The sequence below is a fragment of the Octodon degus genome, unplaced genomic scaffold, assembly GCF_000260255.1.
Source record: "Octodon degus isolate 3935 unplaced genomic scaffold, OctDeg1.0 scaffold00009, whole genome shotgun sequence".
Lineage (NCBI taxonomy): Eukaryota > Metazoa > Chordata > Mammalia > Rodentia > Octodontidae > Octodon > Octodon degus.
In genome coordinates this window covers 11,018,579-11,044,663 of record NW_004524585.1, presented here as the reverse complement: position 1 = coordinate 11,044,663, position 26,085 = coordinate 11,018,579, and the positions used below count along the sequence as shown (strand labels likewise).

The following is a 26,085-nucleotide window of genomic DNA, read 5'->3' as shown; positions in this document are numbered from 1 at the left end:
TTATGTCACCCCCTTCCTGGTGCCAGCCCAGGATCACACTGAAAGAAGGTGGGTTGGTGGCAGAGCCTGAACTGAGGGGACTGGGAGTCAGCAGAGGCACAGGGGAGTGGTTCCAAATCCTGGTCCTAACCCCAGCTGATATTTCTCTGGGGTGGCAAATGAGCCAGCTGGAGGAAGGGGCCCTGCTCCCAGCTGTGTTGCTGCTCAGCAAATATTTATGTGACCTTTGAGGAGACCTGCCTTTCCCACCACCCCTGCAGCTAGAAACAGCAGCAGAGGGGAGCCCTTGGGAGCCATGATGAGCTACTGTCTTGGTGGGCCAAGCTTATGTCCTCCATCCATCACCCCAATAATCAGGGTCTCTGTGCTTCTGAGAGCTTGGGCTAGAATGATGCAAAGGGCCTGTTGGGCCCTCAGATGGGGTCCCTGAGTAGATTGTATGTGTGTGTGTGTGTGTGTGTGTACACATGTGTGTACAACCTGGAGATTTAGAAGCCATTGCTTCAGAACAACCTAACCACACACTACCCCCAGTGTCGAGACAGCACCGTCTCCTTTCATCCCCCCAACCTCTCTACCACCTGTCTGCACATGATGACCCCCTGTATCTGCTGTCACCTCCTTCCCATGATTCCTGGCTGCACCTGTGGCCTACTCTATTCCCAGGAGCCAAAAGGCCCTTTGGCAACATGGTGAGTCACACTAGCCTTCTACCTGAAACCCTCCAGTGGCTGCCCAGTTCCCCACCTCCTTTCTGACCACTCTCTCCTGTTTACTCTGCTCCGGCCACACTGACCTCCTTGTGGTACTTGAACACATGTCCCTTCTTGTCTAGAGCCCTTTGTACATGCTTTTCTGGTTGCTAGGCAGCTCCATCCGCTTACCTGAACTGCTTACCAAAGGAGCCTCCCTCTAGCACCCCCTCTGACATAGCCTTATCCCATGGCACTCTGTGCTTTATGTGGCTTGATTTTTCCTCTTACACATAGCACAATTTAAACTTGTTTTTTCTTTCCTTTTTGAGGCAGGATCTCACTACGTAATCCAGGCTAGCCTTGAAGCCTATACAGCCTAGACTGTTCCTCTGCTGCAGCTTCCTGAGTGCTGGGATTACAGGTGTGCACCCCTATGTGCTACACTCTCACATATGCATTGGACCATTTGCGGTTATTTTTTTTCTGCAGAGCTTAAGACTGAGGCCTGGGTTTTTGTCCTGCTGCATCTGCAGTGTTTGGCATGCAGTGCTCTGTAAGGACTTACTGAACACACGAACAAATATCATGAAGGGGCCATTATAGTCATATGTCCTTTCAAGTGGTGAGGCTAAAGTACAGAATGCTGAGTGACACTCAAGGCCATGGAGGTAGGAAGTGGGAAAATGATCATTAAACCCAGGTCAAGCAGGCCCCAGAGTGTTCCATATCCTTCTATCCTTCATTTCCCCAAGAACTGAAAACTAAGCACAGGGCCAGGGGACAGGATTGTAAAGTTGCTGCCTCCTTGGCTTCCTTGGGGTCCTTTGGGAGGTGGCAGCCTACCCTGGCAAAGTCCAGAGAACAGGGAACAGCTGAGCAAAGTTCATTCCAGGGTGTGCCCAGAGAAGCCGGCTTCTGAAGGACTGGAAAGGGGCAGTGACAGCCAGATAAGCACTATCCCTTGTCCTCTAATAGCACTCAGTAGAATGTCACCAGTCCTGGGAACCCCTGTTACTAGAAGTCCCACCACCTGTTTAACCACATGACCATGCATGTTTAGATAGTGTCATTCCTGAACTGCATCTTGTCATCAAACCCACAGGGACTAAGATAGAAGCCAGACATGGAGGCAAAGGAAGGCTGAGAGATTGAGAAAGGTGACCAATGAGAAGAGGGGTGGGAAAGAGACTGGAAGAGTGGAACAGTCAAAAAAAGAGGGTATGGACCAGGTCAGAGATCCGCCCTAACTTCTGAGCCGGAAATGCCCCACCAGAAGAAGACAGAGCACAAGACAGGCCCCTTTGAGTTTGAGCTGGCCAAGGATCAGGTGATCATCCATTTGCCTGCTCCAGCTTGGGCCTCCAGGCTGATCCCAGGGCCACTCACTGCTCTGGAAGTCCTACCAGCCCTCAGACACTCTCTGTGTCTGTGGTGTTGTTGCACTCCCTTGCACATGGTAGGCCTGTGTCCTTAACCGATCTGGGCACATTCAGCCTCTTTGTATCCAGCCACCTCTCCCAGCCATGTTTGGGTGGCTCTCACGCAGTGTCTGTGTGTCTCTTATCCCCTCTCCGTGTGCACATCACAAACACACTGGCAGTTATCTATGACACATGTCCCATGTCAGCCTCTCCTGCCTTCTCTCTGGGTGATCCTGGCCAGCATGTTCGGTGAGTGGTGATCTGTCTTTTATGCAGTTATATGCGATGGGTCTCCATGCCTGACTCTTTGCTTCCTGCCTGCCTTTCAAATCCAGGCTTTCAGACATCTGCCTGTGCCTCTTCCATGGCCACCCTGACAGACAGGCAAGAATGATTCCATCTGCAACTCTTTGGGGCACCCCTGGCAGAGCTCCACGGCTAAGTCCCCAGCCTGGCTTGCTCGCCTTTCTTCAGCCACAGTGAATGGTCTTTTGCTGCCTGGCCAGAGACATCTGATAGCCCCTGGCCCCTCATGAGCACCCTGGGACAGCTAAGCCTTTGAGCTGGAGTCAAATAAGGACTTGTATTCACAGAGCCCTAGGCTGCTCCTTCTGCAGTTGGCCCAGAGCTCCTGGCTGTGGCCACTGTGTGGCTCCCAAAGCGAGGAAGATGGAGAGTTCACTTCAGGGCATTCCAGGAAGGGGTCTTGAACAATGACTCATTGGTCAGTTAACAACATGGCCTGAGAACTGCAACTCCTGAGTTTGAGGGGAAACAGAGATAACATGGTTTCTGTCCTTGGGAAGCCCTTCCCCAGTGAGAAGCGTGACCTCGGCCCCTGACCTGCTCCCAGGCTTGTCACAGGTGCACAGAGTAGAGCAGCAGCCCTCTGAGCGGGACAGAACAGGGGAGTCACAAGGCCGGGGTTCTTCTCCAGTACTGCCATTTTCAAGTCATTGTAATTTTGCCAGGACAGTTAAGCTGAGTTCCAATTTCCTGGCTTGTAAGTTAGGGAAAAACAATTCACCCTGTTGTTAAGATGAAATAAGATAATGCCATGTTAGTCTTCTGTAAACCGTATGTGCTATGCAATTGTTACAGGATCATGAAAGCGCAAGTTACCACAAGACAGATTATGCACGCAAGTTCCAGGACAACCCAGAGTCAGATAGCAATCACATTACAGTGGGGAAGATTAGCGAAGGCTCCCCAAAGGAGGGGACTTGGCAAAGCTGAGTGGGCGATGGGGTATCACTGGCAAGGTGGGAAAATCCCATTTTACTGGCAGTCTTTCTATGTGATTTTCTCAACACCAACATGAGAAGGGAGTTAAATTTACTGAGTACCTACTGCAACCAAGTGTACTATCGACATGACAGTCTGCTGCACCCTAGCCACAGTCCTCTCCTCATACTGCTACTCCCTTAGCATAGATGAACAGCATTTCCGAAGCCTCAGAACTGGGATCTGAACCAGCCTGTAAAACATCCAAACTTGTGCTCTTTTGGGGCTATCAGCTTGCATGGAATTTCTAGGCACCATACAAGCAAAGCTGGCTTATCACAGAGCATGAGGCTGTAGATGATGGAGGAGGCTGATGGCTAAAGAGGAGAGACAAATGGACAGGTAGACAGGTGGGCAGGGCTGTTGGAGAAAAGCCAACCCATCTCAAAGCTTCCTCAACCTTTATCCATCCTGACTGTCAACCAAATTGTATGTCATCACACTCAGTGAAAACTCCGGCAGCTCAATTGTAGGTTACTAGGACATCCAGAGGAGGGGCCACTCCTCAGTTGGCATCAGTTGCTATAGCAACTAGCGTTCAGCAGCAGCCGCTCTGGAATACCCTTACTCCAACCTTCCCCCACCTTGCTGGGTTTGAATAGACACTGCAGTACATATTAACCCCAGAAAGACTGAGGAGTACTGCATACTATTTTAAGAATTAAGGGGTGTTTTAAGAGCTAGGGCTCTCTGAAACCACCCCTTCCTTCCCATAGCATGGAATCTGATTCTACACTATTTCCTTCCTTCCTTGCTTGCTTCCCACCATCTCTTCCTCCTCCCTTTCTTCCTTCTCCTTCTCTTCTTCCTCTTGTTCTTTTTTGAGGCACTGGGAATTGAACCCAGAACCTTCATGTTGAGCTACAGTTTCAGCCCTTATTTATTTACTTAATTTATTCTTTGTCTTTTGAGAGAAGGTTTCACTATTCAACTCAGGCTGGCCTTGAACTCACTCTGTATCCCAGGCTGATCTCGAAATCACAGTGATCGCCCTGCCTCAACCTCCCAACTGCTGGGATTACAGGCATGTACTACCATGCCTGGCTTTTATTTATTTTTTTTAAACAGTCTTGCTAAGTTGATAAACATCAGTTGTCAAGACTGAGCTTGAACTTGAGATCCTCCTGCCTCAGCCTCTCAGAATTCTGAAATTGTAGGCATGCACGACAATGCTAGGCTTCTTCTTTATAGGTGATGATGTTTCTGTCTCACCTGTGTCCCAGCCATAGTCACTGATCCCATACACACAACCAAGCACTATGGTATACACCTATGACCCAGCCTGAGAGGCTAAAAATGCTGACTCAGTTCCTTGAGAAATGGCCTCCAGCCAATAATAAATAGGAATAGAAAGAGGACCAAAGTTGTCTGCCCTTCGGGTAGGACCTCCATCCATGTCACCTTTTAGAAATCCTTAAGCTCCAGGTATCCAAAGCAATAACCTGCATACACACACTTTCCTTCTCTTCCCTCGTGTATTTCTTCACCCTCCTTGGTGCCTGCTGAGAACTCTCCCCCAAAAAACCACTTGGCTGAAATCCTAATCTCAAGGTCTGCTTATTGGGGGTGACTTCTCAGCAGCTGTGCTTTAAGTCCCCCCCCCATGGAAACTTAATCCTCAAAGCAGCAGCATAGAGGTGTAGAACACTTAAGGGGTAGCGGATCATGTCCTCCTGAATGGGAGGGGGATGGGCTTGATAAAAGCACACAGTGGCCCCTTCTCTCCCTTGGATGTGCTTAGCCTTCCACTTTCCACAGTGAAACCATGCTGCCGAGGGGTCTTCACCAGATCTGGTTCCTCAAGCTTGGACTCTCCAGCTTTAGAACCATAAGCAACAAATCTATGTTCTTCAGAAATTACCTAGTTTGTGTTGTGGCACCCCAAAATCAATGAGGACACATATGTTGGAGCGAGAGTCAGACAGCCTGGCTAGCTAGGTCAGGAAGAGAAGGGAAGGAGGGCACAGCCACTTGGCTATCCTGTGGTTGTGCAAATCAGCTCAGCTATTTGCACAACCACCTGCTGTACTCACAGCCCAGACCCCAAACCACAGATGGGCACCATTTGTCGCATGAGAACACTGCATGAACAGGTTGCAATGGGTCAGGACAGATCCAGCTTGCTTGGCAAATGAGTTAGTCTGTCATTCTTCCATGGAAGATCAGAAACATCATTTTTACGCATGAATGTGAACACATTTTTTTCAAGTACAGTGGCACCTCAGTTCACAAGTGCTTTTGTTTGTGAGCAATCTGGCTCTCAAACAGAAATGTTTGACAAAATTTTCTTTTTGTTCCCAAACCCTCCACCGGGTACCAAACAGGACCATGGCCATCTTTCCCACATGAACATGAATATGGCCATTTTTCTCACATTTGTGGGACAAATTAATTCTGTGAACCAAGGTACCACTGTACTGTATTATCATTCAGAATGTGCATGTGACAGCTTAGGTCTGGTATCCTGCTCGTATCTATCATCAAAAAGCTCATTAATGATAGCTAGCATTTGTGGACCACCTAGGAAGTCTGAAGTAGATGCAGTAACTAATTTAATATGATGGAACAGATACCACTATTCTTCACATTTCTCATGGAGGACGTTGAAACAAAGCGGGGTGCAAAACTTTTGCAAACTCAGATAACTGGGGAGGGGCAGAGCCAGGAGCCAACCCAGGCTGTCAGGCTGAGCCTCTGCTCTGAACAGGTTACTCCTCTGCAGCCTGCAGTACGCCTGTTCTCAAAAGTCTGCTTAATTCTACACACCACAGGTCTAAAAAAATCAAGACAAATTAAAGGGGCCAGGGAGATGGCTCAGTAGAATAAGCCAAGCGCAAGGACCTGAGTTCAATCCCCGGTTACACACACACACACACACACACACACACACACACACACGACAAATTAAAAAGCAAGACAAGATCCTTCTTTCACACAGAAGTCAAAGCTCAAATGTAGTGTATTCATCAGCCAAATTTAAGCAACCTGATCTTGATATGCTAAGGAACACCTAAGCACAAGTCAACAGCTAAGGGATCAAATATTAACCTGAGGTCAGAATGATATATTGCAACAAACAACCCTTTATACTGTTCAAAGAACTACTACATATTCTTTTCTACTTGACCCTCATAAGGCAAAATAATTACCCTTTAATACCTAAGCAAACACACTAGGATTCAAGTCAGGTGACTGAGCAAGTGAAAGGCATACGTAGGAACAAGCTCTTATCTCAAAATTGGCCCAAGTCCCCTTCTGCAGGGAAGAGCCAGCCAAGGCCTTGTGTCTGTTCTGCGCTGTAAGTGTAGGAAGCTTCCCCTCAAAAGGCAACAACCATGACCTACTTCAACTACATATCCCTCCGTTTATTGCGGATCCAGGAAGCAGCCTGCCTCCCTGGACTTGTAGGGGCAGAAACCAAGTGTCCCTCCCAAACTTGAGCACTGTGTCTGGGTCCTCCCAGGACTATTCTCTTCCACTGTCTGCTCTGTCCTTGTGTTGTATGAGCAAGTGACACCTGCGCCAGCTGCCCACCAAGGGAAGGGGGAGTTAGAGAACTGCCAGGAAATACAGAGAGCAAAGACAGAGCAAGAAATACGTGGAGCAACTCTTCCTGGGCCATTCTAAACCTTGGGTCTTGGCACAAACCACGCATAGCCAGTGCTCATGCAACAGGGTTCCGGCTGCTGCAAGTGCTGGCTGGGCATCTTGGAAGCTGGGAGTGGACCATGGACCAAGCTTGAGAGCAGGGAAGGGGCTCCTTCTCTGGAGGGGGCTGCAGAGGCACAGACTGCAGCATGGGGCTGGAAGTGTCTCTTTAAGTCTTGAGCTCACTGCCTCTGGAAGCCAAGAGCCAGTCTGTGAGAAGGCAGGGGCCTACGGTTTATTTTATTTGACATTTTTCAATGTCAGGACACTTCAGAGCCAAAGAGGAAACGAATCCCATCTGTTCCTGAGCCCCCAAGCACAGTTCAAGAGGACAGGCTCAGGGGAGGAGGGGGACAAGGAGGAAGCGGGAAGCCCTGAGCATCCAGCCACACACACAGGCCAGGCAACCACCTGAGGAGAGCCCAGGAGTGGCAGACAGTCTCCGAGAAATCCCACTGTGGACCAGGGATGTAGCTCAGTGGCACTGTCTGCCTGCCAAGTGCAAGGTCCTGAGTTTGATTTCCAGTATTGCCGAGAGAGAGAGAGAGAGAGAGAGAGAGAGAGAGAGAGAGAGAGAGAGATCCTGCTGTGCCTGTGACACACACAGTGCTCTGTCAAGATGGGGGCTCAGATGCTGTCTAGGGCTCCACGGCCCTTGGCATGGATCACTGGACAGCAGCCCTGCTGGGGCTGCAGAAGGCACACCTCTGTACAATGTGAATGGTCCCCCCTGGGCTGTGGGACTTGGCAGGACTGTTACTGGCTTGGCCAAGCAAGTTCCCAACCACTGCTGTGGCAGAGCTCCAACATGGTCTGCCCAGACCACCCCTGACAGGATGGAGAGGCTGAGAGGCAGACCTGTGTCCAGGTAAGGTCTCGCAGCTCCTGCCCCTTCGAAAACACAGTCCCATCCTAGTGTCCACCTCTGCATGGGTGCCTGGCCTTGACTCCCTCACCCCCAACCGTGGATGCCAGGGAAGGGGAAGACAGACACTGAGACTTATCTTCTTACTTAGATAAAATTCCAGACCTTTCTATTTTTAGAAAAGCAAATTCCATTTTTCCTGTCAAGTGGTAAAAACATCCCAAGCTGTCATCTGGAACAGTGAGCAGTCAACATAAACTTGTCTGTAGTGTCATGATTTGAATATGAGCTTGGCCTAACTCCGTCTAGTGTCAAGTGGGTGACCAGCCTAGGTGCCAACTTAGAAGAGGATTGTTGACAACTTGAGAGCTTCCAGAGGAAGGTGACCAGGACAATGACAAGTCTGGAGAACGAGCCACTTTAGAAAGTACTGAAAAGAGCGGGGGACTTTGGGGGCAAGGTGAGGGAGTGGATCTTGAGAATAACTGAGTAATTACTAAGAACGTGTGGACATATTTGGATGAAGAGATATACTTATTCTATTTTTGCCAGATGACAGAATTGAATTAATAGGCAGAACTTACAGTGAAGAGGATTTCAGTGATATTTAAAATATTTATTTTAATATTTTTAAGCTTTAATAACTTAATTCTACATGAAATGGAATAAACTCCCTATAACTGTTCCTATGTGGGCCAAGGCTGAAAGACTGGTTGTCAGGGTTACCTTTATACTAGACGGAAATATGGGTTAGTTTGAAATTATTGAGAAATTTTAGAAAACTGTGGTCTCATAGGGTGGTGCAGGTTCTGTATGGGCGAGTCTGTGATGAGGTTTGCCATTTCTATTTTTAAAAATTCCAATCAGTTATAAAACTCTTAGGAAAAAAATAAGAGAAAAGAAGTATGACACTGGATCTGACAATGATTTCCTGGCCCTGACACCCAAAGCACAGACAACAAAAGAAAAAAACAAAGATAAACTGGACTTCATCATAACAGAAGATTTTGGCTCGATACAGTGGTACATATCTGTATCCTTAGAGGCTGAAGCAGAAGAATCACCTGAGCCTGAGGGTTTGAGGTCAGCCTGAGCAATATAGTGAGACCCTGAATCCCCACAAGGGGTGGGGTTGGGGGATAGAGCAAGAGATTCAAAGGATAATATAGCAGAATAAAAGGCATGTTATAGAATTAAAGAAAATATTTGCAAATCACACTTTTTTTTTTTTTTTTGGTGGAACCGGGGATTGAACTCAGACCCTTGCACTTGCCAGGCAAGCACTTATCCTACTGAGCCATCTCCCCCGGCCCATGCAAATCACACATCTTATACAGGATTACTATCCAGGAAATATAAAGAACTTCTGCAACTCAAAAACTAAATGAGCCAACTAAAAATGGACAAAGGACTTGAATAGACATTCCTTCAAAAATGATATACAAATGGTCATTCAGGACAGGAAGGTGCTTAGCATCACTAGCTATCAGGGAAATGCAAATTAAAATCACAATGAGATATCATCTGACCCCTGTTGGAATGCCTATCATCAAAAGGATGAAAAGCAACAAACAATAGCAAGGATGTGGACAAAGGGGAACTCTCACGCAGTGTTGATGGGAATGGAAATTAACACAGTCTTATGGAAAAGAGTGTGAAAGCTCTTCACAAAACTAGAAATAGAATTACTATATGATTCAGCAACTCACTAATACACACCCAACAGAAATGAACGTTGTGTGTTGAAGAGTTGCCTACATTCCTATGTTACTGCAGCACAATTATTGGGAGCCAAGCTATAGAATCAACCTACGTATCCACTGATGGGTGAGTGGGCAGGGAAAATGTGGAAGATAATCTTCCAATACATACACATCGGGAGACTGTCTGGGGATAGAAGAATGAAACTGTGTCATTTGTAGCCACATAGACGAAAATGAAGGCCATCACATTAAGTGAAAGAAATGAGGCACAGAAAGGTGACTGTCACACATTGTCACTCATGTAGAAGCTAGAGGGCTGGTGTCATAGACAGGGATGGTAGCAGAATGGTACTATGGCCTAAGAAAAGACAGGGCAAAAAAAAAAAAAAAAAGAAAAGAAAAGACAGGGCAGGGGGATCAAAGCATGGAGAAAGGATGGTTAAGGATGACAGGGTAGCAGGTGGGAAAGGGGGAATAATTTCTAATGTCTTGTGTTGACAATAATCAACTGCATATTCTTTCCTTCATTCTTTTTTGCTTTTTCTCTTTCCTCTCTTTTTTTGCGGTACTGTGGGTTTAACCCAAACCTTCAAACTGTGCTACATTCCCAGCCTTTTTTATTTTTATTTTTTTACTTACTTGTTTTTTGTCTTTTCGAGACAAGTTTTCACTATGTGGTCAAGCTAGCACTGAACTGTCCCTGTAGTCCAGGCTATCCTTGAACTCACAGCAATGTTCCTGACTCAGCCTCCTAATTTATTTTTTATTTTGAAAGAGTCTTTCTAAGTCACTAAGCTGTTCAGGCTTGGTTCAAATTTGTGATTCTCCTGCCTCAGTCTCCCAGAATGCTAGATCACAGGTGTGTGCCATCATGCCTGGTCTTTCCCCCCCTTTTTTTCTTTTTCTTTTTCTTCCAAGAGAGGATCTCACTCTGTAGTTCATGCTGTTCTTGAACTGATCATGTAGCTGAGGCTGGCCTCAAACTCGCGGTGATCCTGTCCTCCTGTCTCAGCTTCCTGAGTGCTGGGATTACAAGCATGTCCTACTATACCTGGCTCCACACCTGGTCTTACCTATGTTTCAAAATAGCCAGCAGAAGAGGCTGAACATTACCAACATTCCCCAAAGTGATGGATGTCTTAGGTGACAGAGACACTAATTACCTGATCTGATTACTAGGTTGTATACGTGTTTTGAAATGTCACAACATATCCCATAAATACTTACAATTATCACACATGAATTTAAAGATATACCCTGAAAAAGACACAAAGAAATACTTCTTTGTTTCCCAAAGGCCTGTGTACTGCCTTTGTCCTCAGCCTGTGGTGCTTGCATGGCCCGAGGGGATGGTCTCTTGGTCCCTTTTCCCGTTTCTTCTTTACTTCCCTGCTAGCAGGTGAACAGTTTCAGCAGGTGCTCCTGCTGGATGTGCTCCTCACCACAGGCCGCAAAGCAGCGTGGCCAACTAGCCGGGGACTGCAATTCCCAAAACTGTGGTCCTAATCAAACCCTTCCTCTTTTTCACCTCATTACCTCAGTCATTTTGTTACATTAAGGGAAAGTTAATGCAATTAGGATGACTACAGTTTAAAAACTGTGATGGCACATGCCAATAGTCCTTGTCACTTGGGAGCCTGGGCAGGAGAATTGTAGGTTCAAATCCAGCCTGTGGGGATGCAGTTCAGTGGTAGAAAACCCTGGGCTTAATCCCTGATACTAGGAGCTGGGGGGAGAGTAGGTCTCCATAAAATAAACAAAACCAAAATTTAACAAACTCCAAACACACCTCCCAAAAAACTCCCTACATTAATAAACAGTGAGGATGTATAGCACTTGAACTCATGTGGATGCAAACTGGCACGGTCTCTAGAGAAAACAGTATACTGGTTCCTCAAAACTCATACAGGGAATTCCCATGTGATCCAGCAATCCCATTCCCAGTTATCCATCCAAAAGAACCAAAAGCAAGGGTACTTGTTCACAGCAACATTATTCACAGTAGCTCAAAGGTAGGTAGAACTTATCAGCAGGCAGGCGGATACACAAATGTGGCACAGACCTACAGTGGACTAGTATTCAACCTTAAGGGGATGGAGTCCTGTCTCCTGCTATGAAACAGACGAACCTGGGTGACATTATGCTAACTGAAATAAGCCAGCTACAAGGTAATATAGTACCACTGCATTTTTAAGAGTTACCCAGAGCAGTCACACTCTTCGAGGCAAAAAATAGGACAGTGCTGGCCAGGGGCTGCAGGGAGAGGGAAGGGGATCTTGTCAGTGAACATGGAGTTTCAGTGTGGGGAAAATGGAAAAGTTCTGCAGCGGGGTGGGGCTGTGGTCGCACACAGCATGACGCAATGTAACATCACTGAACTGCACACTGAACACACTTAGCCTATAATACTGAATGCTGTATGTTATCATGATCTTTAGAAATTAATTTCAGTTAAAAATATTAATTTTTCAAAGTGCATGACTGGGTGGTACCATTAGAGTTTCTTTCTGCATCATAACTGGCTGATCACCTTGAAGAATTTGCTTCAAATTCTGGTTGCTGAGGAGCAAACCAGGAAGAGGCCAGGGATTTGATGGAGAGAGAGAGGGGGAGAGGGTGGGGGAGTGGGACAGAAGAGCTGGCCTGACGCTGGACATCATGTGGATCCTGCCCCAGAGGACAACGCCCCCAAAGATAAAACAGGGCCAAGAAGACCAGGCACTGCCATCCTTCACAGCTTACTCAGACCCAAGACAACCTCTGGATTGGCCTAGACCTGGGAGTGCCAGTGGAAGAAATGTGGGCGTGGCCCTGGCTGTGGGTGGTTGGGAGTGTCTCCTGTGAGTGCAGCCCCGCTCTGAAGGCTGCCCTTTGGGGGAACAGTCCAACCCATTTTATGACCAGGAAAAAATAATTTCCTTAGGAATAGGCTACTTTCTTTTTCTTTTCTTTTTTTTTTTTTTTTTTGCAGTACCGGGGATTGAATTTAGGACCCTGCGTTTGCCAGGCAAGCGCTTATTCTACTGGGCTATCTCCCCAGCCCTGGGTATTTTCTTAATGACAATTTTTTTTTTTTTTTTTTTTTTGAGTCAGGGCCTCACTCTGCAGTTTGGGCTGATCTTGTGCTCACTTTTGTAGCCTCAGGCTGCTCTCTAACTGCAGAGATCCTCCTGGCTCAACCTCCCCAGATCTGAGTTTACAGGCCTGTGCCACCATGCCTGGTTCCAGGGTTGCATGGTGGGTGCCCACATCTGGGGCGGAGACTGCATGGCATGTGGGGCCAGGGATCAAACTCAGGTACTTGTGTTTGCCAGGTAGGTACTTATGCCTCTGAGCTATCTCACTGGCCCCATTGACAAAATTTTAAAGAAAACCACAGTGGGTTGTTTTTGTTCTTTAAATGTATTTGATTGTTGCAGGGTCTCACTACGCAACTCAGACTCATAGTGATCTCCCTGCTTTCAGCCTCTCCAGAGCTGGGATTACAGGCATGCACGACCACGACCAGATTCTGGCTGGCTCAGCATGCCCTGAGGGCAAGAGTGGCATAGCATGTGGTGCTAGGGATCGAACTGCAGTCCCTGTGCTTGCCTAACCTTGCCTAAGTAGGCTCTTTAATTTGCTGAACTATCTTCCTGGCTCCACCATAGTGGTTTTGAGAGATGAGAGGACCAAGAAAAGGCCAAGCGAGGACAGCCTTGGCTTACATGGCCACTTTAAGATTTGCTGCAATGGAGGGTGCCCTATGACAAAATCCAAGAAAACACAGCATGTAACCATGGAGACCCATAACTGAGCGCTGACTATTTATGTTAAAGGTAGTGGGCATTCTAAATCGATTCCTCTCAGCTCCAATTGCATGAGCTCGTTTAAGGATGGCTGTGTTTACAGTCCTGGCAGGGAATCCAACAACAGAAAAACCTTAAAAGTAGGGCTGTTTCTGCTAAGTGAAGACTGGCCCTCAAAAGCACATGTGAAATTATTTTGTAAACTCACACTGCAGTTTACAGTATGGCCCACTTTGTGGTTGTTGTTATGTCAACAATTTGTTATTGTTTGGTTTTCTTGCTGTTGTTCTGAGACAGTGTCTCCCCTTCCTAATTCAGGCTGGCCCTGAACTCACTATGCAGCCCCCAGCTGGCCTCAAACTTGCAGCAATCCTCCTGCCTCCACCTCCTGAGTGCTGAGATTACAGGCATGCACCCCCACACCTGGCAGTTGTTATTTTGAAACAAGGTCTCATACTCACTCTACATGGTTCAGGCTGGCTTTGGACTAACAGTGATCCTCTGTCTCAGCCTCCCAGGTGCTGGGATAACCAGCATGTACCATGACGTCCAGCAATGCCAACCATTCATTCTACATTACCCCCCACACACACACACTTCTGGCCTCCCTGAGCTTCCAGCGAGGTGTGCAGGGAAGCCGCATTCTTTTTTCACATCCATCTTGGGAACTGATTTTTTTCCCCCAGACTCAGGAGCACACACACTGTGTAGAAGAATGAGGATAAAGAAAGGGTACTAGGAGGTAGACAAAGGCATCTTTTTTCTCCAGGTCTCCCCATGACACTCCACGCACCCAACACCCATTATCTATGTCCCCAGGATGGGTCAGCTGCTGCTAGACCTTCCTTGCTGCTGATTCTGAGCGAGGTGCTCTGATCAAGCTACGCGCTGTCTGAGGGCAGGGCTGTCTCTCAGCAGATGGGACTCCACCAACAGCCACAGTAATAGCTGATATGGGGTGAACAACTGTGACAAGCCAGGAGTAACTCCAAGCCCTTGACATATAGTAACCATTTTAGTTCTCACTACAGTCCTCATACTGTTTCTACTATTGCCTGCATCTGGTAGATAGAGAAATTAAAGCCTGGAGAGGGTTAACTAACTTGCCCAAGCTCACACAGCCAGTTAAGTCCCAGAAGCCCTGCCACCTCCTCTCCACAGTTGGGTCCTATGCTTTTTACACTTGCTTGGTTTTCTGCCAGGATATCATAGGGGTTGTGGGGAAAGGCTCTTATAGGGCTCCCATCTCTATCAGGCTGGAAGCCACCTGGGGGACTGTCCTTCCAATACATGGGGGAACCTCCCCACCCTTTGGCCCCACAGACGCTGTGCTGCCCTTTGCCCTCCCCACATGGGACCCTCAGAGGACAGGGACTTGGCACTTCCTCAGAGGCTGTCCTAGGCAGAGGCTGTGTGGACCAGCTTTTGTGACACCCTGACTTTCCTTTCTGTCCAGCACTGAGTCTGATCACGGAAGCCACTCAGGGTCTATGTTCGGGGCAGATGACTTCTCTCTGGTCCCAGCTCCTGGCTGGAGGGCAGATCTGAGCATGAGGTGGGCCAGCCCCAGGGATTTAACAGGCAGTAAACAACCCCATTCATGCGTCAGCTGTTTTGCTCTGGAGCAGCCTCATCTGCTGGACAGGCCCTGACCAGATCCCGCCAAGTTTATCCCTTGGGTGGGGCTGTGGCAGGCAACAGTGCAGTCTGAGCTTGGCTGAAAGTCTCTTCCACAGACTGCTTTCCATGCCTTTGGAGGCTGAGATTTCTATGTGGGAGAAGCAGTCCTGAGAAGCAGGGGAGGGACTATTTCTGCTTCTCTCCTGGGGCAACCCAAGTGGCAGTCAGCTGAGAAACGCCCCAAAGAATCTTCCAGAACCACCGTCGCTCTCTGGTCTCAGGGCTTAGAACAGTTGACCAGGACCAGGGAAACCTCCTGCACCTCGTTCTTCCTCATTCTTCCTATCTTTCCTCTCACATCTCAATCTGGCACCTCTGTCCAAGGTCCACCCACAGGTCAAACCCTATATCACTCCAGGCAGGGAAAGAAAAAGAAGGCAAAAGGTAGAAAGGAAGGGCTCAGTGGGGATTCAGAAGTGGCACTATGGACAGAAGGGTTGGGAGGCAAAAACCCAAGGAGCAGTGATCAGGGCCACACAATAAGGAAGGGGACAGGGGCTGAAGACTGACAGAGGAAGCAGCGAAACCACCACTACTTTCTGTTTAAGTTATTTCTCTAACATGTTCATGTTTCTTTCTCAGCAGATAGACAGAAGGCATATTATCACAGCCTCTTTCACAAATGGAGAAGCAGATTAGGTTGTCTGCAGTCTATACAGAATTTGTAGAAGGACTAGAACTAAAATGGTTCTCTAGGGGCTGGTGAGATGGCTCAGTGGTCTAAAGCGCCTACTTAGAACAAGCTTAGCAAAGCACAGTGACCGCGGTTCAATCCCCCAGCACCACATGTCAGCCAGCCCTGTCCCCTGGTGGGCTGAGCTGGCCACACACACACACACACACACACACACACACACACACACACTAAATAAATTTAAAAAAAAATAAATAAAATGGTTCTCTAGGGCATTCTAGGTCAGCTTTTGGGGTATGGGTCCAGGGAAGAAGATAGAACATAGAATGGAATGACAGCCATCAGGACCAATCAGATCTTCAGTGGTGGGGGGTAGGCCCCACCTACTCCATCCAAGTGTAGAAGAAATCACAGCAGCCTTCAGAGGCAGCCACAACTTGTGCGCAAATGCTCTGAACAGATACCTTGTGTCAACAGCAAGGATAACACTCATCCACTTCCAAGGCATTCCATCCTGCTGTCCCTGGCCACAGCTGTCCAAGGGACCCCCTGTGCTTACCCAGTGGTGATGTCATCATCTTCCGTCATGGTCTTGCCCATGAGGTCGCTGTCACTCATGTAACCGGACTTGAGGTCCACCTCATCCGAGTCCAGGGACTCGACCAGCTCCAGGCGGGAGATGTGGCTGAGCTTGCTGGGGCTGCGCATGGGCATGGTGTGGGAGTAGTGAGTACGTTCCCCATGCATGTACCAGGCAGGTGGCCCCTCAGAGCGGCAGCTCCCACCCACAGAAGGCGCATCACCGGCCTGCAGCCGTGGGCTGGACTGGCCATAGCGCCAGGAGAGAGGAGATGAGCGGTTGGAGAGGCTGGACACGCTGCGAGGGTTGGCGTCATCACTGTCATAGCAGGTCATCTCCAGGGAGCTGGGCAGAGAGCAGAGGCACAGCATTAGTCCTCTGCGCAGCCACTGGGAACCTGTCCCCTCCACATACCAGCAGTGGCTTCCCCAGGAAACCTCTAACGGTGTGCCACCTTGCTACAGACCAATACCCCTGGCTTCCAGGAGACAATGACCTTCCTTTGCTGGGAAGCAATAAGGTATACTCTTAGGAGCTGTGTTGTGTCATATGACCTTGGATTGATTCCCTTTTTTGCCATTCATTAGTAAACACACCCAAGGAAAGTCACGAATCTTGCTGAGACTGTGTTCCCATCTCATCTGCGCTCATCCACCTTAAGGGTTGAGGGGACCACAGACACACAGCTCCAGCACAGCACCGGCTACACACAAGGCACTCACTCCCTCAGTTCCACCCGACTCCAAAGGCCTTGTTTATTCACTGAGCTCTGGGTGTGTCCATCCTCCCTTTTTGTCAGTGAGCTGAGGGCCAGTTGGTTCCTTGATGCCAGATGTAGGGAAGTGTGGAGTGTAAAGTGGGGTGCAGAGCATGAAGGAAAAGCTTCAGAGGGCCGGGGAGATGGCTCAGTGGAATAAGTGCTTCCCTGGCAAGTGCAAGGTCCTGAGTTCAATCCCTGGTTCCACAAAAAAAAAAAAAAAAAAAAAAAAAAAAACCTTCAGGACCCTGAGCTGTGCAGCAGGGCCCCAGGAAGACCAGTCACAGTGAGCAGCCAGAGGCCCAAGGCTAGGGATACAGCAGGGCCTCCCCAGGGAAGAGAAGTAGCCTTCAATGGACAGAGAAGAAATGAAGCAGGATCCTGCGCTGTCAGCCCAAGCTAAGCCAAGAAAGTGATGCTCAGGGTAGAGCCAGAGGGTCTCAGGCTAGAGGGCCTATGGCCTTTGGAAGGGGAGCTTTTTCCACACAGGCCAGGCTGGCTTCAGAGAGGATATATGGCTGGGGTCTGATGGGAGGGATAGCTTGGGCTTGGGTTCAGGTTGAGACCTGGAAGTTCACCCAGTGGAGCAGGTGCCAACCCAGTCAGCTTTGGGTCGGGCCTCATCCCTTGGCCTGATAAAGGCAGATGAGACTATGCACACAAATGGGGGCTGTGTACTGCAAGGCAGCCTGCGGCTGGACCTGAGGTACATGGAATACAAGTTTAGCAAGCACATCCCTTATAGAGCCACTTGTGGGGTTGGGAGTGGAGAGGGACATTGATTTTTCTACTCTTGTTTTTATAAAGTTCTTTGATAAAAAGAGAATCTTCCAAAACTATCTCTATCAGACCTGAGAAAATGGGCTTTTGTTTTTTCCTCCACAGACTGGATCATGGCCGATAGTCCTGTAAACCTGTATGACAGGGTTCAGCCTGCACCAGGCCTCTCCCCTGATGAATGGCAGCCCTTCCTTCAGGCTGTGTTCTTTGTCACACACTGTCTTGCTTCAGCATCTAACTCCTGGGGACCTGGACACCTCAGGTCTGGGGGAGAACAGAAGCTCCCTGGAGGCAGAGTTCGAGGATGAGGCGTGGCTCTGCCTGCTCCCCACTGTGTCAGCACTTTGCACAGGGCCTGTGTGGAGCTGGTGCCCCGAAGCACTGCCCAAGAGCAGGCCCACTGTGAATGTGCTGAGAAAGGAGCTGGGACCTCTCATCCCAAGGCCTTGCGCAGTTCAGTGCAAGTGACTGACCACAGGTGAGGAGGAGTAAGAGGATGGTGGGAACTGCTGGGAGCTGGTTTTGGCAGGCAGCCTGCACTACGGTGCTGGTGAGGGTCGCACTGACATCTGGGGTCCTCAGTTCTCTTTCTGGCATGCCCTATTCAGCTCTGCATGGAAGGTGCCTCTTTCCCCATTTCACAGCTCTGCTTTGATCCCTAACCATCTCCTGACCTCTTCAGACCTAGGGTGGGCAAGGTTTCAGTTCACACCCTCAGTCCCTGACCTGCAGCCTCTCACCCGCCCCAGGCCTGCTTCTCTGGGGAGGAAAGAGTTTCATTTCCTCTCAAGCCACAGCTATACCCCTGACCCAGACTCCTCAACTGGGGAAATGAGCCAGTAGAAATAGAGGAAGTAGCAGAGAAACGGAACTGAGTCTAGAGTTACCCTGTGAGTTCCAGGGTGAACGCAGCCTTGCCCCAAGCATCCACCGGACTGTGAGCCCCTTGGTGAAGAAGCCGCATTTGCTCTGAGGCCTGGGGTCCAGCGCCATGTGGCACAGGGATGCCCTTATCAGGTGCTGCCCTCTCCAGCCTCAGTTGTTTCTTCGTTAGCCCAGAGAATACAAGTGCACCCTGCCCTCCCAGGGTGTAGGGGAGGGCTGGCTGATGCACAACACTTTAGAACAGTAGGGCAGCAAGTCAGGATTGGGTGGTTGGGCTATGTAAATGTGAGACAGGAGTAACAGAAACCAGTGCCTAAGGGAGGACCAGCCTCAGTGATCCTTCTTTCCCTATAGGGAGATGTGGGAGCTAAAGGGCGCAGCCTCCCACCCCCAAACCAGGCTGCTTTCCACAAAAGCTCTGGGCCTGCCCTCCCCTCCCCACCCAAGCAGAGCTGCCAGGCTTCACGGAGCAGCTGCCTTGGTCCTCTCCCTGGCCTGTGTGGCTGAGTCATCTGGGGTGTGACCCTCTCAGCAACTAAGCACTTTTTGGTTTCTTTGGCACAAGGCTGGCTGGTGACTTGGCGCCGAGAGATGTTCCAGCGACTTCCCTGGATGGGGAAAGGAAGTCATCTGAGATTTCATCCATTGGGTGGCTACACTGATGAGGCCAGCTGGGCCAGACCCTGGGCCCCCTGGGGTTCCTGCCCAGAGGGGGTGAGAGACAGGAGACAGACACAAGGGTGCCTGGGTGCCATGGCCCCAGTACCCACCTTCCCCCAGACTCGAGAATCGCCTTCCTTTCAGTACTTAAGATCCTGCAGATCCTAGCCCAGGTAAGCCTGGAGAGTAAGCCTTTGATTTATTTTATCAGGTAAAGTGTTCTAGATGTCTGGGGACAATGGCTGGGTATCCCAGATGGGACTATGGCTGGGGACGGGCTGCAGAGGAAGGAAGAAGTGGGTGGTCTCAGGGAGGAAGAATGGGGGCAGGGGCTGTGGATGAGTCTCTGACAATGAAGCTGGCAGGGACTGGGCTGTGTGAAAGGCAGGGAGCTCTCTGTCACCAAGGGTATGTAAGTAAATGTGTCTGGATATTCCTGGGGACCCCATGCACTGAGTGAAAAAAAACCTTGGGTTCTAGCTTTGCTTATCATTTTCCATTCCTGGAGCTGAGGAGGACCATTCTCTGGGTCCCAGTGGGCCAGCTTCCTGGGCCTCACATGGCCTCCCTGCCGACCCCCCATGATTCCCAGTCTGGCTGCCTTTCTCCCTCCCACTGCCCCCTTGGAGCTGACAGCATGAGCTCATCTGGGCCGCCTGGAGGAAGGAGCAGAGGGGAAACTCTGAGTCACGGAGAGGCCAAGGCCAGGACCCTGTCCAGGGACAGCTGCTGAGGGAAGGGCGCGTGCCCCAGGCAGCTGGAGGCTCAGAAGTCTCTTTGAGGGCTGGGCCAGGGGCACGACACTGTGGGTGGCATCCTGTGTGCCCTGCCAGCCCTCAGGCTTCCCTCAGTGGTGGTGGAAGAGGCCAGAGGGCACCTGACTGACCAAGGGGATGGGGGGGTGGGGGGCAGTCAGGAGGAGGAGCAGTTGGTAGACAAAGCCCTTCAGCCGGATGAGGGGACAGAAGCCTAAGCAGGGCTGTGAGTGGCACAGGCAATGGCTGGAACTTCCTGCTACTACCACATGAATTTCAAACTGATTTGTCCAAGTGAAACCCATACTCCAACGCAAGTAGTACTAGACGGCTGGCTCTGCTGGATGCTGGGATCCCTCTCCCAGCAGCTCTGGAGGCAAACCTAGATGTACAAGGGGAGGTGAGCACTCAGCATGACTGTGTAGGTGGACACCTGTGTAGCTCCAGCTTACCTGTGAGTCACCTGGGAGCCTCGAAGGCTAGACATGGTCTCCTCCAGGTTCTGTCGAAGATCCAGAACATTCTGCACTGTCCTCTTTCTCTGGGACTCTGGGTCTGGCAGGGAGGGAAGGAAGAGATGGATGAGCAGGGAGGACGTGGAGCTGGCTCTGGGAGCTGACCCAAGCTGGCTTCTGTGTGCGCAAGCCCCTGGCACTGACTGGGGACTCTTGGGGTGACACAGAGCCACCTAACAGTGAGGTGGCTGGTGGGGACCTGGAGTGGAGGGGGGCTCTGGGCAGCGAAGGCTCACACCAGACACCCTAACTCAGGAGAACGCATAGGCGTGGCCTCAGTCTCAGTGAGCAGGCTGTTTCTTTCAATCTTGGTTTCCAGGCAGCCTGGACAGGTGAGATTCTACAACAGCAAACAAAATTCTCTCCCACCCATTTTTGCGGTGCAAATAACATCCACATGGCTGTGGGGTGTCTGAGTATCCTCAAAGAGCTCAGAGATAGTTCTCTTTCCCATCTTGCAAGATGGCGGGTGAAAAAACTGAGAAGCCAGACACTAAAGAGAAGAAACCTGAAGCCCAGAAGGCTTCTGCCAGTGGCACTGGTAAAAAGGGTAAGGTGAAGAAGGCAAAAAAGTCCAAGAAGGGGCAGCCCCACTGCAGCCGAAATCCTGTCCTAGTTAGAGGAATTGGTAGATACTCCCGATCTGCCATGTATTCCAGAAAGGCTTTGTACAAGAGAAAGTACACAGCTGCTAAATCAAAGGTTGAGAAGAAAAAGAAGGAGAAAGTTCTTGCTACCATCACAAAACCGGTCGGTGGGGACAAGAATGGAGGTAGCCGGGTGGTTAAGCTTCGAAAAATGCCTAGGTACTACCCTACTGAAGATGTGCCCCGAAAGCTCTTGAGCCACGGCAAGAAATCCTTCAGTCAGCATGTGCAGAAACTTCGAGCTAGCATCACTCCTGGCACCATCTTGATCATCCTCACCGGGCGTCACAGAGGCAAGAGAGTGGTCTTCCTGAAGCAGTTGGCCAGTGGCTTGCTACTTGTGACTGGGCCTCTGAGCCTTAATCGTGTTCCTCTACGAAGAACACACCAGAAATTTGTCATTGCCACCTCTACAAAAATTGACATCAGCAAAGTGAAAATCCCCAAACACCTCACTGATGCTTACTTTAAGAAGGAAGAAGCTGCGGAAGCCCAGACACCAGGAGGGCGAGATCTTCGACACCGAGAAAGATACCAGATTTCAGAGCAGTGCAAGGTGGATCAGAAAGCGGTGGACTCACAGATTTTGGCAAAAATCAAAGGTGTTCCTCAGCTCCGGGGCTACCTGTGATCCGTTTTTGCTCTGACAAATGGAATTTACCCTCATAAATTAGTGTTCTAAATTTCTTACTAAGAACCTAATTAAATACCTGATACATAAAAAAAAAAAAAAAAAAAAAGAGCTCAGAGAGCTTTCTCCTCCCTTCCACTGAACTGTACTCAGTGTCAGGTGTCACACTGAGCTGGCGGGCTCTGAGGAAGATGGCTGGTTTCCTTTTCCTTTGGGATCTGTGGCCCCTGAAGCCAGGAGACTCAACCCCTCACCAGTGAGCCCCTGAAGACAATCTGCAGCAGGGCCAGGGCTGACCCAGCGATGCTGGTGGAACATCGGTGTGGACCCTGGAGTCTGGACTCTTCTCCAGACCACTTCCCTTCCATCCCTCCAGCAGCCCTCTGTGAGCCAGCTTGGTCCTCCATCTCTCCATCCACAGACTCAGTGGGAGGGCAAGCTGCTTTGGCTGCTGAAGGGAACATTTCTGAATCCCCTGACAGGAATTTTTTTTTCAATGATTGAGCTCTGTTGGGCTGGCAGGCAGCTGCTGAGGCAAGAGGGATGGCAGGGAGCAGGCGGCAGTGCCCTCTCCAGGGCTTTGGGGCACCTTCTCTGAGGGAGGGCCAGCTTCATACAAGGCCAGGGCATCCCTTTTGTCCTTCCCAGCTTCCCCACCCCCATCCTTGAATGGCCAGCACAATGTACCCAGCCCTCCACGCTGGTAACAAGAATAGGGACAAATGGTAGGTCTCTGTGCCAGCGCCCGCGCTCTCTATGGCCTTGGCGTCTCTTCTTTGGCTGCCAATGCCTATTTATCCTGGAAAGGGTCACCTTAGAAGCTGCTCCATGGCTTTAATGGAAGGCATAGAACACACGCAGGGCCAGAACATGTATCCACATACACTTTATGGTTTATTTCTAAAATGCTCATACGGGGACAAGAACATGGTGCTAAGACTGGGATCCTGAGCCTCCAAAGTGTGTGTGTATCCCCCAGGGGAAGGTGACCAAGAGTGGCTGGGAGATTTCTCTGTGTGTTGCATCTTTGTGTAAACCAGCTACTGAATTCTACAGTCCTGGCAGATTTGTGTTACTGTCTCCTTGTATAGATGAGGAAACCGAGATGCAGAGAGCTAGAGTAACGTGTCCAAGGTCACACGTTAGTGTGTAGCACAGGGCAGTGTTGAGCACAGGAAGAAACTGGGATTTCTTTTTATCCACGGCAGGGTGTCCTCGCACCGCCAGCACCAAGCATAGTGACGGTTCAAGAATGGACGGATGTGGGTGTGACATCACACCTGGAATCCAACTGCTCCGGGGGCAAAGGCAACAAGATTGAAATTTGGAGGCCAGCCTGGGCATTTAGTGAGACCATCTCAAAATTAAATTACAAAGGACTAGGGAGCAGCACCTGTCATCCCAGTACCCAAGAGGCTGAAGCAGGGGAATCTCTGTGAGTTCCAGGCCACCCTGGCTACATAACAAGTCCAGTCTGTTTGCTTTGCCACACCAGGAGTTGAACCCAGGGCCCTTGTACATGGTAGGCAGGAGCCCTGCCTCTGAGCTAATACTGTCAGCCCTTAAGTCCAGTTTCAACGGCATGGCTAGAACTCAAGAAACTAAAAACTATCAAGTACCAAAACAGGATATAGTTCAGTAGTAGAGCACTTGCCTAACACATCTGAAAGATCCTTTTCTTTTCTTTTTTTTTTTTTGTTTGTTTGTTTTGCTCCGAATGCCCTCAGGGCTTGTGTGGCTGGCTGGAGAGTTGTGGGGATTGAACTAGAGCCACCTGAGGCTGACAGCTTGGTGGAAGCAGCCACTTAAAGAACTGAGCTAGGGCCAGGCCCCCTCCTTTTCTTTTTAAAGGAAAAATGTTTATGCCACACAGTGACCAGGTTCAAGAGGGTCACTCTGCCCTTCATAGGTCCTGGGACATGGGTGTGGTGGGTACCTAGAATTTAATGTCCTAGTGGCAACAGATAGATGCTGTCCTACTTACCCTTCACCATTCAAGGCACCCTCTCACCCAAGTCTCTTCTCTCAAAAGACTTGCAACCTAGTCTCTACCTCACTCCACATCATAGAGTAACTGCTGGTCAGTCTCTAGCCATGTCCAAACTGGAGGTGAAGAAGTCCCATCAGTTACTGAGAGATGCATGGCTGCGGACCTGGGAGGTGGTGGCCACTCAGGGCCGGCTGAGACGCCTGTGGAAGGGCACCTCTCCACAGAAGGTTGGGATAGAGCTCAATTTGCTGGTTGTGCTGGTGTGTGCAGGGAGGTGCTGGGGATCTGCACTCCACTCCCAGGCTAGGACGGGTCCTGCAGAGGCCGCCCCTAGAGCTCCGTCAGTGCCCCAGCAGTGCCCTCTGGTGGTAATTTTGAGTATGCCACCCCACTTCTCTGGCTCTGCTCTGGTCCTGGCTGTCCTCTATAGTCCTGGATGCCTGATATCCTGGAAGTGGGGCATTTGCAGCATAGGATGAGGATTTACAAGTACTCAAAGCCAAGCTTCAGGTTCAAGAGGCTGCGAATGCTTTGCCCAGCTGGGGAACGGGGGAAGAGGGGCAATGTGACACACCGCTGACTCCTCCCAGGCAACATTTTTACATTTTTAGTTCAAAAGTCGGAGTAAAGGGGCTGGGGAGATAGCTCAGTTGCACAAGCACCTGCCTGGCAAGCACAAGGTTGTAAGTTTGATTCCCAGTACCAAAACCCACCAATGAAAAAAAAACACAAAAGTATGAGTAAATTTCATTTGTAAAGGAATTAATCACACTTTAGTTGGGCAGGGTGGCCCATGCCTGTAATCCCAACACTCTGGGAGGCTGAGACAGGAGAATCACAAGTTTGAGCCCAGGCTGGGCAACTTAGCGAGTTAGCAAGATGCTACCTGAAAATAAAAAATAAAAAGGGCTGGAAGTTTAATGAAAAGCCTCCAGGCCTCACACTGAAAAATGAAAAAGAACTTACCTCACCTCTCACCCTCACCCACTCCTACTCCTCGTCCTGCCCAACCCCCTTCTCCCCATCTCTCCATGACGGTAAGGTCAGGGCTGGGTGGAGGTGTCTCAGGCACACACGACTCTATGACAACAGTAGCAACGACCTACAAGTGCAATGATTTGTTTCATTGCTCAGCCAAGATGCCCATGTGTGTTTCCATAACTCTTCAGTCTCGATGTGGGGTGGCTGCGCCCAGAGCACACAACAGAGACTAGATACAGCCAAGAAATGCGGAAATAGTCTGGTTGGCATCTCCTCCCTGGTGTCCTCCAGTGTGGGACATGCTCAGGGTGCTCCTGGCCTACGTGGCACCTCTGTGTGATGCCATGGTCCTGCCTAGCCGTGGACAGCAGAGCCAAGGACACCTCTCTCCTCCACCGCACACCAGGCCAGACACCTCCCATCTTTCTGCAAGGCTGGAAGCCCACTCCCAGCTCCTGCAGAAGAGGGTCTGGCAGGGAGAGTGGTGTGTGTGTGTGTGTGTGAGAAGCAGAGCTGGAGGGAGGCCAGGTAGAGCTGCTGTTGGTCCTACGGGGACACCAAAGCCTGTGGGGTGGAGAGACACTCATATAATGCTATCTTGGGCTACTGCTCCCAGCCTTCTCCTGCAAATGGAGCAACTAGGGAAGATGTGCGTGCCGTCAGGCTCAGAAGAGAGGCAAGAGTCTCCCCCAAGCCAACTCACCAACAGCACAATCAGTAGCATCCTCCCAGCACGCACTAATGCATCTGCAGGGTAGAGTGGCATTTATTTCTAAACACCTTTGGCTCTATTCAAGACTACAGAGTATACTATCTGCGCCAAGAGTCTTAGGGCTAAGAACCAATGATCAAACTGACACACAGGTGCACATGCACACCTGTCACAATGAGGACTGACTGCAGGAAGGTTCTTTCACTGAGTTATATCTGTACTCTCTATTCTTTTTTTTTTGCTTTTATTTATTTATTTATTTATTTATTTTTAATTTTTTAATAGATTGCAAATTGAAAATGAATTATTTACAAACATAACTGAACAATAAAAACTGTCCAAAATAAAAATGAAGAAAGAATTTATAGATCAGTCATAATAGTTCACTGTGTCAAAACCAAGAAACTTATATTCATATAATTAGAATTCTCAAAGGAGAAAGGAGTAGGCAATAACTATTTAAAAATTTAAAAT

At 49.5% G+C, this 26,085-nt stretch overlaps 1 protein-coding gene across 2 annotated transcripts in view; it reads right to left on the bottom strand.

The window, feature by feature from the left end:
• The window catches only part of Nav1 (neuron navigator 1), a 260,493-nt gene that overhangs the window by 95,631 nt on the left and 138,777 nt on the right, over positions 1-26,085 (bottom strand). For both annotated transcript variants that reach the window (XM_023707932.1, XM_023707940.1), the window contains exons 5-6: positions 20,588-20,690; positions 16,278-16,643 (exon numbers count right to left, since the gene is read on the bottom strand). In XM_023707932.1, the coding sequence (XP_023563700.1) occupies positions 16,278-16,643; positions 20,588-20,690 (469 nt within the window). The remainder of the gene's footprint in view (positions 1-16,277; positions 16,644-20,587; positions 20,691-26,085) is intronic.